Source organism: Scardinius erythrophthalmus (genome assembly GCF_964197995.2).
Source record: "Scardinius erythrophthalmus genome assembly, chromosome: 1".
Lineage (NCBI taxonomy): Eukaryota > Metazoa > Chordata > Actinopteri > Cypriniformes > Leuciscidae > Scardinius > Scardinius erythrophthalmus.
Genome location: NC_138221.1, coordinates 52629777 through 52648645, shown reverse-complemented (window position 1 = coordinate 52648645; position 18869 = coordinate 52629777). Strand labels below are relative to the sequence as shown.

Here is an 18869-nt window from a genome sequence, read left to right as displayed (position 1 = left end):
AATAACAGAATTTTTGGGTGAACTAATCCTACGTTACAGATCTACAGATTCAAGTCTGTGTATAAACAAGACCTCTGCATTTCAGAAAAAAATACATTTTACTTATGCAGATAAGGAAACGTTGAAGCTGAACAGAGCTGCCTCATAGTGACAGCCCAGAAAGGTAGAGGGAACAGCGCACAGCTGGGTCTGCCCTTTAAAAATTAGTCAATTTTTCTCTGCAGTTGGCTTCAGGCTACTACAAACACAAATGCAGTTTTAATCACTCAAGACCTGATGAGATCCTCAACCAGGGTCCGAAATTAACACCCGCCAAGCGCCAAATGCGGGTAGATTTTCCGTTTGGCGAGTAAATCTCAAAAGGCTATACGCCACACTGGCGGGTGAATGTTCATACCAAAATATTACATTTTCATAACGAACGAGAGAGAGAGCCCCGGCCGCGCGCGCGCAATCACTATTCAGAGCGGCCAAGCGTCAAGCTTCCCCGTACTTTTTGACAAGCGTCCTTGACAGGGCGGCCAGAGCTTCTTTGCAGCTCAAGTCGGTGGCGGTGTGTACGTACAGTTAATGCTCTATCTGTTGACGGCGCTGAGTGAGGAAAAAGCTCCCGCCACTGGAAGAAGCGGTCACCGCCCATTTGTGTTCTCCTGGCAGTTGAAGAGCATAGGCCACGCACCCATCAAAGCCGTGCAGAACGTCTTCAGCACTCGCGGATCGTGCATAACGTTACTCCGCCGCTGGCCTGGCCATTTTTTATTATACATTCAAAATTTTGCTCTGGACAATTTTTTATGTTTGTATACAACATAACAGGCCTACCTTATTATCTCAATTAAAAGTACTGAAATGAATGTATATGTGACAAAAAAAGGCTGTTTATTATTTTGGCCGGTAAAAAATATGCTTGGCTGGTGGATTTTTTCATCTACCAGTCCCTGTGGCAGGTGAGCCAAAAAGTTAATTTCGGACCCAGTCCTCAACGTATCGCGGGTCCATCCAGTTGTTGGCTATAGTGAATATCTGTGGACAAAAGACACACATTTGCCATACAGTTTGGGGTTCACGACACAGGACAAGCCAGAATGATTGTTTTGCTGTCTGAGAGTTTGTTGTTCTCTCATACTGTGTGCGAGTACCGGAAACCACAGTGCCACAATATAAGATCTCTCATTTCCTGTACTCACTAACGTGGGCCGCTCTACACAAACTCAAAATGGTAGATGGTAACTTCAACTGTACTACGCCACTCTCATGATTTGGTAAAATGGGATTTGAGTTTGTAAAATCCATGAAATGGAACAGAATAGAACATCAAAACAAACTATACTATGAATGTTAGTCCATGCCCAATATGCTTCGAGGTCAGATATAATATTGAAATATTGAAATATTTGTGTGCAATAAAATACTCTTTAGAAAGAGAAAGTAGTTTTTCTCTAGTACTATCTGCCTGACTAGCAATAGCAAAAAGCAAATCAAATTCAAGGCTGTAATGTAAATGGCTATTGGCCTTATAACAAAGACAGTGGATAAATTGATTAATATATCAATCGGATGAAAACTGTCTATCAACTGTTAAACAGCAGTACTTCACGTTTGTGCACACACACCAGCCATATGACTGTGGACGGGATGCAGAGTCAGAATATGTTCCTGGCAGTGCTTGTATTTCAAGCAACAATGGTCTGATTTTAATGTGTGTGAAGAAGATAGAGAAAATGGAGGGCAAAAAGAAAAGATAAAGCAACAGAATATAGAAAAAGTAGCACAAAAGCCTTCACTAAGGTTGTTGAAAAGGAAGAACACGAGATAAACATAGAAAGCGCCATGAAAGCAGATCCATGAGAAATTAGCCTACTTTTGTGATGCAAATCAACTGTATGCGCGGTTTTATTGCTCTCCATAATTGATTGATTCTAATGACAGATGTTTCAGAAACTGAGCACAGAAAGTTATTACGTCTGTTTAATGGGCATACTGTTCTCAGAGATGGCTGAGTATATTAGTACAGTTTGTTCAGTCCATCAGCGGAAGAATACAGACATTCAACTGAACCCAATTCCATGAAAATCTTCTTGAGTTCTTAAGTCCAGTTCTTCTCATCATTTATTCAGTCACATTCACTAATTCCAAACCTATATGACTTACTTTCCTCTTTAAAACACAAAAAAATTATATTTAAAAAAATTCTCCAGTGTTTTTTTTTTTGTCAATACAAATCTAAGTCAATGGGGTCCTCCTTAACAGAAAAAAGATATTCATACAGGTTTTCTTAAAGTATGTAGGCTAATTGCATTAAAGACAAGTTACTAGAAAGTTGAATGACAGGATCAGATATTTGTCCTCACGTATGTTAAAAAGCCATCTGTGGAGAATGAAACCACTGCTAGAGCTAAAATGTTTTACTCCTTTCACACAGGACTTGCAGCCAGTGGGCAATAGGTTTGGTATATTATTATGGCATACCAGACTGATTAAAGAGACGTCTCTCTGACTCAAATCTATTCATAATGGCCTTGTTCTATGACACTTCATCTAACAAAGACAGGACACAAAACTTGGAACTAAAAAGAATATAAACATCAAAATAGGGCTGTGCGCTTAATCGTAATTGATTTTGGCTTCCAACGATTATGAAAATAAGATAATCGAAGTAAAACGATTATTGTGCCACTGCCACATTCAGCGGTGCGCTTTCGTTCCTCCCTAAGCCAAACTTAAAGCTGCAGTCGGCAAGTCTGGCAGATTGGTTGACAAAATTTTGAATGTTTACAACTCTCATGCCCCTCCCCCACTACCAACGAGCACCCTCCCATAGACGTCGTGTTCGTCAGTGCGTGTGTACCTGATTTTCTGTGAACGGGCGCGTCTCTTCAGCATCGATCAACACCATGGACTCTGAGGTAGGCTGCCCTGGCTAATCTACCCATAGATAGCAATAACAGAGGTATTGGAAGCTTGTTAGTAGATTTTCTATCCGCCATCACGCTTCGTACAATCTCAGGCGAACTTCAGGCGTGTCCTGTGCATGTGATATTGAAACGTGCGCGAGCCGCGAGGGAGAGGGGATCGGTGACTGTGGCGTGTGCACGATGTGATTGACACTCAGATCTCACACCCCCCTGCGCTGATTGGACCCGATGAGACGGGAGCGGTGGATTTTTGCAAAACAAATAACACGCTCCAGGTGGAGTTAGAAGCTCGGGTTTTTTTCTAAAACCACTTTATTTATGTTGTTCTGTTGGATTATAGTGTCGATTTCACTGAATATGTTTAAAAAAATGTTGCCGACGGCAGCTTTAACATCCAAATCAGACGAATAAGTGTTGTGAAATGCAGTCTACTGTTGCTAAACTGCAGGATGTGCCTAATATTAAACATTATCATTAAAAGCCGCGAAAGAGACATTCCCTAGGCGGCTTTCTTTGCGGGCACTCAGAGACGGAGCATAACCAAAGTGTACTGTAGGCTTCGGATTCGCACTTAAACCGTCAAATAGTCTACACGATTTTTTTTTCCCGAAATGCTGTTTTGGGTCAGTATCCTCGTAAACACAATCGGTTGTCTTAAGTGAATGTAAACAGTTGAGAAAGAAAATGTGTGTTGAACAGTATATTGGAGTATTAGGCCTACTGCTTCAGTCTGTGCCATTAAAGGTACAATAAGTAAGAATTTTAAAATATCAAAATATCCCAAAAAAAAAAAAAAAAAAACACTTGCACAGTGTTATATATTTCTTTCAATTGTGTACTTCCATTATCCTAAATGTTTCCAAGAATTAGTAAATTCAGAGAAATTCACAATTTTAAAAAGTGCCCGTCCCTGTTCACTTGTCGCCTGTCAATGACGCAATATCCGCTTTAACCCTGGTCAATTTTTTTTGGTAATTATGGCAGTTTCTTTGTTCTTATTGTATTGCTGACAGACAATGACTTGTCTTCTGTAACTGTTTTGACTTTTACTTACGTCAGCAAAAACTAATACTAGATTAACTAAAGTAGCCTACTGATAACTGGGAAATTTTACTGATACCTAAAATTACTCATCATGAAATAAGACTGATCATACCCCCACCAATAATAGTGTTAAATAATCTGGATTTCAATATTGGCCAAAAATAATCCCATTTATGATTTTTGCCATAATCGAGCAGCCCTATAGACCTTATATAGCGCTGCCCTTTTTTCAGCGCTGCACTCGCTGTCTTTTGTCTTCCGGTCTGTATTTTCACAGTGATTTTGCGTGTTTATTAATGAACGGCTTGTTTTAAAATCTTCCCGTTCGCCTGACATTTGTTAAGTCATCTGCTTTAAACAACACAATCCTCATGATAACTTTCGTTAACTTTATATTAAGTAAATCCACTTCAAAAGATAATTACTCCTGGACAGCAATGCCATAGAAATATACAGAGCGACTGCAAAAACGGAAGTTAAAAGACAATATTCTAAAGATGGCGGTGCCCTCTTTTCTCTGGCGCATAAGGTCTATACATAAAAATATCAAGTCTGTCAGAACACTTTTGAATTAGTAAGACAAGACAACTCTGATGAAAAACAAAAACAAAACAAAACATGGAAGTGAATATGTCAAAAAAGTGAAAACTAGAGCCCGACCGATATATCGGCAGGCCGATATTATCGGCCGATATTAGGCATTTTCAAAACTATCGGTATCGGCATTTATAACGGCCGATAAATGAATATTTCAAAAATAAAATAAAAACGGACGAAACACCCTTCAACCATGTTATGAGTGTTGGCGTTGTATAGTTTGTCCACCAGAGTGTACTCTACACCGTCCCAGTTGGCAACACTCGTGTATAACGTGCCACACATTCAGCAACCTGCTGATCCAGCCAGAGTCGGGCAGAGAGAACCGCGAGTGAGATCATCGGTGAAGTGTGTTCATGGTGAGTTGGTAACGACGCACGAGACATACATTGCTTGAATAACAATTAAAACAACATCCCTATCAGTTCTCTTAACTCAAATAAGGATGACAAAATTCGTGACTCATGTCCAGTTTTGCTGCGGTTAAATAAGCCGAGAGTGAAGCGGAACAACGCGACGTAGGCTATATTCACATAAAATGTTAACACTGCAGTTCACAAAAGTTCATAATGTGCATGTGCTTTAATGCTTTGTCGGTTAAACATTTAATTTTAAATACTGATGCGCTGTTCTAACGTGTGCGTTTCTCAGCGCGTACATGTGAAGCTCACATGCACTAAAAGCCTTTCTACCAGCGCCTGGATACTGGACTAAGTTATCTTTCGAGTATTATTGTGCTAATACTGTTAAATACACACAAGATTTACATAAACAATGTCGGTTGTCTAAAGTGAAGGCAAAATTGAGAGAAAATCTGCTTGTCAAATGCGTGTACATTAGACGTGTCGTGCTCAGCTCTTAAAGAGACAGTAGCAATCGTAAACACATTGCCGCTTGTCCTTAAAGAGATAGTTCACCCAATAATAAAAATGATCTCATTATTTACAGGCACTCTAATGTTGTTCCAACTGTATTAATTTCCTTCTAATATTTTTTCTAATATTAATAGTTTGAAGAATGTGGGTAACCAAACAGTAGCTGGTCCCCATTGACTTCCAAAGGAGAAAAATATACTATGGAAGTCATTGGGGTACATCAACTGTTTGGTTACCCACATTCATCCAAATAACTTATTTTCAACAGAAGAAAAAAACAACTTGAGAGAGTAAATTATGACAATTTGAATTTGTTGTCAATTTGAATGTGAAATTGTTGTTTTTGTTCAAAGGACTAAACGTTTAGTCTTAAAAAAAAATCTTAAGTTTGTATTTTTATACATTTTATTTATCAGAACTTTAATATATTTTGATGTTCCTCTGTTCTGTTGTGACAATAAAAGAAACAAGTTTCTTTTTAAAATGCATTATCATATTATTTTAGTTAAAACTCATAAATAACTACAAATAACTAATGTTATGGAAATTTGTTAATGTTTTGTTTCTGAAAAAAAAAATATATATATCGTCCGATATATCGGAATATCGGATTTTAAAACCAACAAATATTTGTACCGGTATCAGCCTTCAAAATCCTTTATCAGTCGGGCTCTAGTACCCATCAAAAGTTTGTACACACCAATTGTAAAGTGTGTCCAAACTTACTGTACTATAATACACATAAATAATATTGCTACTGTATTATAATATACACAAATAATATCGGCCGATATATCGGTATCTGGCTTTTTTTTATCGGTATCGGCATCGGCGCCCAAAAATCCATATCGGTCGGGCTCTAGTGAAAACTATTGGAGAGGGGACCAAAAAAAAAAAGCTTGTCCGCTATGTGACCTAGAAGGTTGACTGACTGGTAAAACAAGAAACCATTCCAATATGGGGAGGGTCATAATAACAGAAAAAAATAAAATAATAATAATAATAATAGTTAAATAATAATAATAATAATAATCGTTTGAAAGCATTAGGTGAATAAAGATTGTTAGGTTATCAAGTAAAGGGTATAGTCCATTTTCTGATATACTTTGCTACCTTAAAAAAAAATTTGGAAAGCTTAATATCTACCAAAGTCTAGAAAAAGCAGGTAAGTTTTTAACATTACTTAGGACAGATGCACACCGCAGGAAAGACATAAAGGGGAAAAGTGTAAAACGCCAGACTTTATAATGGGTGGTTTTAGAGGTCGATATTGATTTTTTTTTATGGCCGATGATGTTATCTTAAAGAGAAGAGTGTTCTATAGCCGATCATGCTAATTTAAATATTCTGAAATTAAACGTATATTTAGTTTACTTAAAATCCTTAAAAAAATATCTTCTTTTGAGTTTAGCAGAATAAAGAAATTCAAACAGGTTTTGTAACTTGAGGGTGAGTAAATGACAGAATTTTCAATTTTAAGTTTTTATTTCAAAAAGTTAAGTTTTTATTTTATTTTTATTCCCTTAATATTTACTAAATTATGAAAAAAAAAATTAATCACATGGGGAAATTATTTGAACTTGAATTTTTTTTTTTTACTTTTAAGACTTGTTTAAATTATATAAATGAATATTTGCTGAATGCTGACGGTAGTTGAAAAAAGGACTTTGTTTTTTTTTAGTGTTTGTCATTCTATTACTAGTAATAGAAAAGCAAACATTAAAATACTTTTTCATATAGGCTACAGTTTACCTTCTTGGTTTAACAGTGTTATCTAATAAAACATTTGACAGAACTGTTAAATAGAAATTATAAACTAATGAAGATGGAGAAAGGCACTGGTGCGCTCAGCGTCGTCAAAATAAAAGTCCCACTTAAGACACATCAGCCGATGCTGATAATTAAAATATGCCAAACATAGGCCTTTGCGATAAATCTGTTGTCCACTAGTTCATTTCAGTAAAAAGTCTGAATATCCGAAGACGTACAGATCATTAATAGAAGAACCTTTAGGAGACCGGATACATGGAGTACCTAACTACACTCAACTCAAACTTAATCACTCCTCACTTAAATCATCATTATTCTTAGTGAAGGCAAACATCTTAAAAACTCCAGAGACAAAAACATTGATTAATGGTTACAAGGGGGAGAGATAAAAACATTTAGTAGCACCAGAATGGCTTGTTTTGTTTACATAAAAAAAAAATATATAATATTTACTATATCTCCTTTCAAACCTGTATGACTTCCACTGAATATGGAATACTAAAGAGAATGTTTGAAGATCCTGGCTGTTCGTTTCAAAATAATTAAAGTGACAAGAAGTGGAGATGTTAAACACCAAAATGACAAATAGCATCACTAAAGTGAACAGATAAAAACTGAATTGAATTGCTTGATCCTAGCTCTCCTGGTGTATCCACGCCCAATCAGTAAAATAATCTTTTTAATTAATCAATTCATGCAGTTCACAAAACCTGTGTGAATGATTCATTACTACATCCCTTTTCAAAAATACATAAAATAACTCCTTTTGTGGTCCGCAGAAGTTTGGAATGATATAAGGGTGGGTATATTAGGGCCCTATGAAATCCATTAATTTTTTTTTTCAAAATACTCCATTTTAATGATTCAATTAAAATTTTTGTAATCAATGTCTAATTAATTGAAATCATGAAACTTGTATAATTTAGCAACAATTGATTCAAAAGTTCACAAAAATTACTTGTTTTGGGCCCTAAGAAATATGTTTTCTGGATTCCATTTTAATGGTTTAATTTAATGTCTAATTAATTGAATTAATAATTTTTTTTTTTATAATAATATATATATATATATAAAAAAAAATTCTATGAAATGTTCCACTAGTCTATTGATACGTTTGCAGTCATGTGATATCTGGCGGGCGACAAACGCGGTTAGTGCATCCAATCGCACAACAACTATCTGACATGTCCTGTACACCTCAAAACAACAACTTTTGTATATTAAAACTGGCAACGTCCTGGCAAGATCCTTGATTAGTTTACTGGTTTTCGTTGCTAGAGAATGACGTTCTTGCCCGCCAGCCAGTAAAACTGACGTCACGTGCAAAGTATCAATATCGGGATTTGATTTAAGTGCACTGACCTGCTTTTTAATTTAAAATTTGACAAATTCCGCATTATACAGTAAATTCCGTTTTTTTTTATGGCTGGCTTACGCGATTCCCTCCGTGTTTTCTGCATTGCGGAAATCATAGAGCCCTAGTAAATGACAGAAGTCTTGAGGAGTCTTTACAGCAGAAAGCGGCATGACAGGTATGATTTGATGTTCAACCAGTCCAATGGCTCCTTTTCATTCAGACTGGTTCTAGATAACAGGATTACAGCCCTGAAACAATGAATGCCACCAGCTGGTGCGTGAAAGTACATGAAAGCACATTTTTAGCCCATGGTACCAGAAGGACACTTGCAAGACTGAGAAATGTGGTTGTGCTTGTGTGTTCATAATGGATGTTGAAGCTGGTCTTCATGGAAACATGGTTATTTAATGGAGTTTCGACCCAGGAGGAACAAGGAAACTTGCAAACACTGCTAATAATTAACCTGAATTGCCAGAGGTGGTCCTTATACAGTGTTTGAGCACTCTTAATCTGTCTGAGGTAGGGGAATGGTACAAAATAATATCTACAAAAGGCATCATCAACAATATAAAATCTCAATAACTCTACCTAGCTGAATCAAAAACAGCAATAATGAAAAATCATATGGGATACATTTTCCTTCCAGTGACTTTAAGAAAGCAACCGTTTACCACAAATAAAGCAAAAACAAGGCTAACACAAATGACCCACTGGGTACTGCAGATTTGCTTTGAATTGCACTCAAGTGACCCCTCGCACACATCAAGACACTGGCTTTAATGGCTGATTAAGCAGCAAGACAAATCAACTACCTAACAAAAAGTCCTTGTATGAAGTTACAACAGGCTGTATTCAAAGGAATCTGTTGCTTTATCAATAAAGGACTAAAACCTCATTTTAAAGAAGTACCTATGGATGTGTGGAAGGCACGGTTAAGTAAAAAAAAAAAAAAAAAAAAAAACATAAAATAAGTTAAATAGTCCTTTGTCAACGCGCTTCACTATGCTCGTCGCATAATCTGCAAGTAAGCCTATTTGTCCTTGCGCAATAGTCATGTGACTGACTCCACTGAATGTAGGTTATCCCCTCATGGAGCAGTCTTAGTCTGTGTTAAAAAAAACAAAAACAAAAACAAAAAAAAAACAGACAAAAAATCTGACTCACTGGGCTATTGAGACACCATACAACTACAATGATGCAGCAAAAGAGACCACTTGACCACCTGTAGCGATGGAGGAGCCGATGTTTATTGTACAACAAGTAAAGCAAAAATTAGGCGAAAGTGGTATTTATTAGGGATGTCCCGATCCGATCCACGGCATCGGTATCGTGCCGATACTGGCCCAAAACGCTAGATCGGATATCGGAGGGGAGAAAAAAAATTATCCGATACCTATGATCCGATACCCATTAGGGGTGGAACGGTACGTATTCGTACTGAACGTACGTTCGGTGCATGGATTTACACAGAGAATACACGGTATAAAAATAAATAAATCTCGCGTGCACATTAATTAATGTAATACGAAACTAACGTTACTGTTAGATACGCGCATATGCGGGTTCTTTAGGGACACCTAATCTGTAGCCCGCTTAGCTCTGAACGCGCGTCTATATCGCTTCAAACGCTCACTTTATCATTATACGCGCGCGGCGCGTCCTATTCGTTTTGGACGCGCGAATGGATTCAAACTGTTCAAGCATCGAACTAGACGCGATAGACGCAAATTTGACGCTCTATTCGCGTTTTGGTGTGAACGCAGCAAAATGAACAGGCTGCGATGTCAAGATTGCAATGCTGGTGTGTGTGTGTGTGTGTGTGTGTGTGTCAGAGAGAGAGGCACGGGCGCGATCGAACAGTGGAAACAAAAAAACATACTCCGTCATTTTCATGCAGGACATCATTAAAACCTGAAAAAGTGTTTAGCCTACTTATATTTGTGTAAAACCCAACATTGTGCTTTTGTCAAACTGTAAACTCTTGTCAAACTGTAACTGTCACCCAACCAAAATCACACACACACACACACACACACACACACACACACACACACACACACACACACACACACACACACACGCGCGCACACGCTGTTTAAAAGCAAAAATGATCTCATCTTTTTGGACATTCATCATTGCATTGGTTTTCATTTCTTGTCCTAAAACAGAGCACTAATTTGTTTATTTTTAAGTTACACATTCTACATTGAATAAAAAAGAAAATCAAATGTGTTTTTAAAAGTAGTATTATTTTATACAGAAATAAATCATTTATAATTCAGATGAGAATAAAGTAAAAGTTAATTAAAATTTAAAGGAAACAAATATATTGATCTGAAATATAGCAAATTAATTTTAAATTCATTCAGGTTACCAAACATATCTCAAGGTCTTTTGAATAAAGGCTGGCAGTCTTTCATTATCAACTGTTGTTGTGGACTATATACTGGAGAAGTATTTGTTCTCCATTTGAGTGAGATGTTTTTAAGTGGCTAATTGAGGAAAGTGCTTCCATTATATTTTATTATTAGTAGTATTAGTTCAAGAATAAAATAAAAATATCGGATTGATATTGGTATCGGCAAATAGCCAAAGCTGCGGCATCGGTATCGGTATCGGAAGTGAAAAAGTGGTATCGGGACATCCCTAGTATTTATCAAAGATATACACGTTTTATGTGCCAATGCTTTTATCATTGATCTAGATTTCCCTCATAAAGAGGATTACTTTTCTTGTGTCTGAATTATTTACTGGGTTTGAGTATTGGGAAAATTAGAGCAAATACTGGAAAGATAGGAAAAAAATAACCCAAGCTAAAATAAACAAATATATAACAAATACCAACAGGAAGTAGAAGTTAACAGTGCCTTATCTTTGCCTTCCACTTGTCCAGTGTGTTCTTAACCAGAGGTTGGGATGGGTGAAAACAGGCCCAATAACTGAATGAGAAAGTGTGTGAATGGAAGAAAAATCCTTTGCCATTTGAGTGTATTTAAACAAGGCTCTGCCCTAGGGAAGGGAACGACTGACTTGCTGTATGTAAGAGAGAGTGCAGAGCGTGTGTCCATGTGTAACCAGAATAGTAATGATATTCAAGAGATGAACACCTTCATTATCAAGAAAATTCCTCTGTAACAAAAGCAATCAACGTGATCTTGAACTGAAAGAACAAATCTACACTTACAAATGCACAGATATGTACAACAGCCACTCACTGAATTTACAATCAGTCAATAACATCTGCACATCATGATTCATTATCATGTGAGACCGCAATGGTTTCATGAAACAGTATCACCCAGCCTGCATCAGCACTTATCTGACATCATTAAACCATCTAGATTCACATTATCAGAGGAATAATGAAGGTCGGTACTCACAGAGGAATGTGGCGTTGCTCAATGTCGACCCGAGCCAATTCATCTTCCTCCACATCAGTTTCTCCTCCTGAGCTGCTTTCCGTGGCATCGGAATCGAAAGCACATTCGGCAGATTGCAGGTTGGTGGTACAACTCAGGGACAGTCGTTCTAATTCAGCCGGCATAGATCCACCCTTCAGGAAACGTCCCAGTCCGTCCCTCTCCTGAGGGGTGAGGGCGTCGTCACCATAACGGCCTCTTTGCCGTCTGGCATCCAGAGCACCCAGCGTGCTCTTGAGTAGTCCGCCCAACTGTTGCTGCACATGGCGCTCCACCTGCTTGGCCTGCACCACCTGTAGCCGTTTGCGTAGTCGCCGTAGCCGTGCCTCGATCTCCCCTTGTCTGCTCTGGCTGTGCTGGGTACGGTCGCTTAGCTCCGCTCCAAGGTCACCTAAGGGGTCTTGCTGGGTAGCGAGCGAGAGCGCCAACGGATCTTCACTGCTTAGCGGAATACAGTCTGAGATTTTGTCCACTGTGAAAGGTGCAATGGAGGTTGGGGATGTTGCAGGAGGTTCTCCATTGCTGGGGCAATTCTGGGACTCACCCCTTGACAGATGGTGCTGCTCCGCACCGTCTCGAAGAGGACCATTCGTTGTCAATCCCCTGGTAGCAATGACAATTTGAGTCGGATTTGACAAATCCTGCTCGACAGTATGTTGACCACCATTAAAGGTCACTGCATTGTCTCGTTCAGTCGGTTTAGTCACTTTCTTTGTCACGCCATTGACAGTGGTGCCTTGGACAGTGGGCGGCCCACATGGCCCACCTCCTCCACCGGCACTCATGATGCTCTTTAGCTGCTCTTCAGAGAGCTCTAAAGCCTGGTGCTTGCGTGGTATGAGGTTTGGCAGGATGCTGTGCGTCTTCAGTAGAACACCTTGCAGCTTGAGAGACTCTTTTGCTGAGGACACAGAGGTCACATCTGAACAGTGATATGAGGTAACGAGGGGCTTGCAGGGGCCAGCCCCGCGAGAGGGGCGCTCCTCCGAGGCCTTGCGCTTGACTACGCCGTTACTGGACACGAGGATATGGTTGGTGGTACCACTTTCCTCCACACCACTCGGGGAGAGGGTGGAGGAGGGCGGAGCCAGTTTGAAGCGTATGCGGTGAGTTTCGGCCGGCGCGTCGGTTAAAGCGGGCGCCATTGCAGCCATGCAGCGCTGGGAGGGGGCGGGCGAGGGGGCCTCTCCCGGTGCCGAGGCCAGCTCCACACCACCCACCCACCACTGTTCCAGGGGGCAGCCTGAAAATAACACAAGACAAAGAAACATTAGCAGTTTATTTGTTCTATAACAGGCCAAACTGGCCTTAAAAAAACATCTGTAGTCATTTGAAATTAGAGGCAACCGCTTCATTTTAATCACAATCCAAACAAGTATGCTACACACATGTAGCATGAGCAGTTGGTTTTGTTACATAAGACACCTGCACAAAACAAAAACGGACAGACTGAATGAAAATGCAAATTCACTCTCTCACAGCAGGTGGAGCTTATGGAAAAGAAGCATTTCTTTGGGTACCGCTATAAACAAAGCAGCATTGCATTTATAAACATTACTTTATATGGAAGTAAGAGGAAAAACAAATGCCATCGAAACATTCATATATATCCACACCCCAATTCAATTTTTAGATTTCTCTTCCTATATTTTGAGCATCTCCAACAGTAATCTTGCTGTGTCTGCACTCTCCTCCTTGCGCCCGTCTTCAGTGTGTCGCATCTCCGGCCTGTGTTATATTTCCACAAAAATGACATTTCGGGAAATGATTGCAATGAAGTTTGCATGCAAGTCCACAATTGAGATCAGCTAAAATTAAACTAAAAACCGTTTCCGATCTATTGCCGGTCTGCTGGTGCATCTCTAGAAAAAACGCACCACCATAAGGCCATCCTTAAAAATATTCTTGTTTGCCGTAACCCGACCGACCCTGTCAATTTAGTACCGACCCAATTATTTATTTATTTTCCCTTTTAGTCCGACCGACTTGCCGGTTGTAAACTTGCGTTAAGACCGACCAATTTTTTTTTAACTCTTCAAACAACTAATACAAATGCAATAAAATAATATTAGTTATTAAGTATTGTGAATATAAATTGCTTAGACATACATACAAACATAAGCTACGTTCTTTCTTTTAAATAAAAACTCGTGGCGCGTCATTATGTTTACACCAGGTTTACGCATGTCACACTACGGCCTGCAGGCTAAGATCGCTCCGTTTCATTCACTGTCAATGGTTCGCGCTTGGTAATGATGGCTGCGGCTTTACTCTAAAGATTATTTCATTTTTATATGTTGTTGAATATGGTTTATTAAAAAATAAACATGTGAAAGCGTGTTATATAGGCTACATGTCATGTTTTAGTCAGTAATGACGACGCTACTGCAACACGCATCGCCGCATATGAGAAGCTAAGCATCAACGTGTTATCGCAAATCAAAGTGAAAGTAAGTCGCAGACGCTTAACACACGATCATCTTTATTAAATGTAAAGAAACGAAATGATCTTACCAGGGCTGTTTCCGCTTTCTCTTATTGCGGGCTTTGATTCAGAAATTTTAGCTGTTGACCAATAAAATAATAACTGTTGCTTTCGGTGCACTGCATTAAATCTGCATATAGCGGGAATTGAAGATCGGTTATATACGCAAAAAAACAACAACACACATCTATGTAACCAGGTGTAAATAATTGAATCGTTTTGATCAATCAGATTGCAATCCGATCTGAGAAAACGCAAAGTGGCCTGGTGTAAACAGCCCCTAGACATCGGTGAAAAATGTTCTCTCAAGACCCCCCCGACCCCGATTTTTTTTTTATTATTAAAAAAATATACTTTTTTATATTATTTTTTATATATATAAAAAAATAAAGACCTACCTACCGACCCTTTTTTTCTTTTTTTTTTGCTGTTACTGCAAACCAAAATATTTTTAAGGATGGCCTAACAATTATTTGCACTTGCACAAATGCTGCCAAATAAATTCGCACAGATTAAATTTCGTGAGAATATGCGACCAAAATCGTCGCAATTTCAAGCCTTGATATCAATATAAATTAGGGCTGGTCCGAATACCATTTTTTGAGCTTCGAAGCTTCGGTAGTAATGAACATTGAATATTCGAAGCTTCGGAGAGAGGGTGCTGAACATATTCTTCTCTCTAATAAAGGCAGGAATCTCTATGTGTCTGTATATCCGTTTGCATTTTGATTATTTCGAGAGTCGTTCATCCAATCGACTTCACAAGGGAGTGCAGTGTTTCCTTTGGTGCAATATAGATGGACGCGAGACGCGACACGTTCAGAATTAATACACTTTTAGTAAACTACAGAACAGCGCGAGCGGGAAGCGGCAGGGCTTATATGCTCCGAGAACGGACACTGTCTGCACTAGTGATATAAAATGCACGCACAGGTCTGTTAAATTAAGCAATACTTTTAAGGTAGTGTAATATTTTTCTGACTAACAAATTACTGACACAGTAAAGGGTAATTTAAATAAAGAAAAACGAAATTTAAATAAAGAAAAATTAAATTTAAAGAAAGAAAAACTAAATTTAAAGAAAGAAAAAACTAAATTTAAAGAAAGAAAAACTAAATTTAAATAAAGTTAAAGTTAAATTAAATTAAGTTAAATTAAAAACGATTAATTAATGCTAAATACATTTTGTTTCTATTATTCTATTTTCCACAATGTCAAAGCAAGGCAGCTTAACCCAAAACACAAGCTCAGGCATGCACTTCGGTCCATACAAACTCCGCTGTTCTGTGCTCTAGCCAGAGAACACTCACGGTTCTATTTCTAGCATACACGCGTTTTTTTGTGTGGCTCGAGCCGCGCCTGAGACGCGTGTCTCACGCAGGCAGTGTGCAAACTCCAACCTCTTAACATGGGAGCCGAAGGTGTGCAAAAAAAAACAAAAAACAAAAAACGAATATTCGAATGTCAAATTCTCAAATCGAATACCAACCCATCGAACGAATATTCGAACATTCGGGTCCAGCCCTAATATAAATGGTATTGCCTCATCATTTGTCATTTATAAAAAATATATTGATATCATGCAAACTTGATATATAGCCCAGTAAATATGTGTGATATGATAAGCTACATTTTTTATTTGCATTTTAACACCCAATAACGACTCATGATCCACCAGTTGAGGACCACTGCTTAACGGTAGACAGTATCAATGTAGGTCAAACCTTAAGAGGAAAAAACAAAGAGCCAGACACTAGGGCTGAACGATACATCGAATTTTCATCGTCATCGCGATATGAACTCGCGCGATGAACACATTACAACCGACAGCCTGACACGATGAATAATGCCTGGTTCAGATTACAAGATTTTTGTGTCTGTTAGGATAGTCACGGTGTCAGATTACACAATTTTGATTCCTAAAATCTTGTCGTGTCGTGGACAAGAAACATGTCAGACTACACGTTGGTTTCCGACCAGTCATCGCGTGCCGTCACACACACACACTCACACTCACACTCACACTCACACTCACACTCACACTCACTCAAGCGCTCACTCACTCACTCGCGCACACACACACGCTCACTGTCCCTCGCTCACTCACTCACGCACACACACACACACACACACTCGCTCGCTCACTCGCACACACACACACACACACACACACACACACACACACACACACACTTTCGCTCATATATTCACTCACTCTTGACAGAACCCGTCGTGGAGGACCGTTAAAAAATTAAACATGCTAATCTTTCTGTCGTGATCTTGTGAAGCATCGCAGACGTGACGTAGGTTGTCGCCCACTATGACACACTAGAGATGAAGCGATCGAATCTTGCGTCCCGACGCCCGTTGTCATTTTCGAATCCCCACGACACCCTACGTCAAACGGATCATGCCAAAATTGCGCTAAAATCGTGTAATCTGAACCAGGCAGGTAATAAACGTTTGACCTATCACGCAAAGAACCTATTAAAGCACTAAGACAGTATAGCTAACATTCACATTTGAATATTTATCTCAAGTCATATCGTCATCACAATATTAAACAATGTTATCGCACATCGCAGCTTTTCCTCATATCGTGCAGCGCTACCAGACACAAGGACAGTTTCATATGGAGACCAACTAAATAGATATGAGCATATTTCTACATCAAGTAAGGGTGAAACTACAGCCTTCAGACAGACACATCAGAAATATTTAGGCCAATTCTCATTCTCAAAACAATGACAACAGACCGTGACATTCAAAGTGACTTTGAATGCAGGTTGAAGTTGACAGAACCAATAACTAAATCTGTAACATAAACCAATTCATTCTGCACTGTCAAAACCCTTTAGGTGTAAACCATTCTTATTAAATCTAACAAGCTGATGTGCCATGCCTTAACAGATTTGGTGAATATTTTGAGAGCAGAGACACAATTAATTCGCAAAGAGACTTAGGTTCTTAAGACATAAAAATGGAGTGGGGTGACTCACACTAAAGCAACATGGCTCAATGCTGAAACGTCACCTTGTCTTGTAAAGATGACCATTACAATAAATGACATGGGGAAAAAGGTAGCTAAACTGCCTCTATTCAAAATGAAAACGGCTACTTTGAATTTGAAAAGATCATCCAAAAATGACATGCAGATTTTAAAACACAAAACACTAGATGGCATTTTCCATGAAGTAACAAGTAACTGAGCTTTCAAAAAGGAAGCACAAGAACCATGAAAGATTAAATTAATTATTCAGACTTGTAGTAAAATGGAGCAATCGATTCTTTGACGCGCGTGTACATTTAGAGTGTACACTTATACGGCATGATTTAGTCTATTAAAATGCATTTATAATGCCCCCAGATTTAAGGTAAGAGGCAAAATGCCCCTGTATGTCTTTTTATATTTATATCATTTAATATAGTTAAAATATTACACGAAGAGCGCCGTTTTTCTCCAAATATCAGCATGATTAGGGTTGGGTATCGTTTGGTGATGCAAAACCCCTTGTGGAAGAACAACGCCGTCATGTTTACAACTGTGACAATGAGCGCTTATCAGAATCAACTGAATGCAGGATTTTCAAAAGTATGTGAAGTTTCCGGCTCTATTGTTGCAGTAGCTAAACTTGCACAACGTTCTTCAATTAATAATTTATTATGTATGCCGGTCTGTTATTTTAGGGACACTGACTTTACATTTTCATACTAAACATGACGTGGAACAAATCAAACTGTGATTGGTTGCGTTACATGTCAGTCAGTCCTTGGCTGATATTTTTTATTCTTAAATAGATAAGTGAATGTGCTGAGCGCGTCTGTCTCTTGGCTTAGCGCCAGCCAACGCGCGAACGCAGATTTTAATTCAGAAGTTGAGGCATTTAAGTTGCACCGAAATGAGGCACTGCGTTTTGATTCGGTCCGGTTACATACCGATAACTTGGGTAGCGGTTCCATATAGGGATGGGCATTTTTGTTAATTTCTCATTTCGATCATTGACAGGTCTCAAAAAATGAGTACTCCAGTATTCGGGGGCGGGCATGTACAGGGGGCGGGTCCCCACGTACATGACGTGTCAGTCATTAAAATGAAAATATTAAGACCGTTACGAAAATTAACGTTGACCAAAATGAAAACATGAACGTATGAATAGAAAAAAAAAGAACTGCTAGATTATGAATATGAACAATGTTATCGAAAAAGAAACTAAAAAAAAAAAGATTCTAAAAGGAATAGCTGCTTGAGGTAAAGCTGAAGAGCAAATTATCTCCAGTAAACTGAAGCCCGTTCTATGACACATCCTAGATTAATAATCAGACATCCTAGATACATAACATAAAAGTAATATTACAACTTGCATCTGCACTAGTTCTGAAACTGCATCTGAAACTAGTTTTTTTTAC

The 18869-nt window shown here is 38.6% G+C and overlaps 1 protein-coding gene across 2 annotated transcripts in view; it reads right to left on the bottom strand.

Moving 5' to 3' along the window:
• Positions 1–18869, bottom strand: part of kansl1b (KAT8 regulatory NSL complex subunit 1b) — an 83144-nt gene that overhangs the window by 41784 nt on the left and 22491 nt on the right. For both annotated transcript variants that reach the window (XM_081352694.1, XM_081352693.1), the window contains one exon: positions 11939–13220. In XM_081352694.1, the coding sequence (XP_081208820.1) occupies positions 11939–13131 (1193 nt within the window). In that variant the 5' untranslated portion in view covers positions 13132–13220. The remainder of the gene's footprint in view (positions 1–11938; positions 13221–18869) is intronic.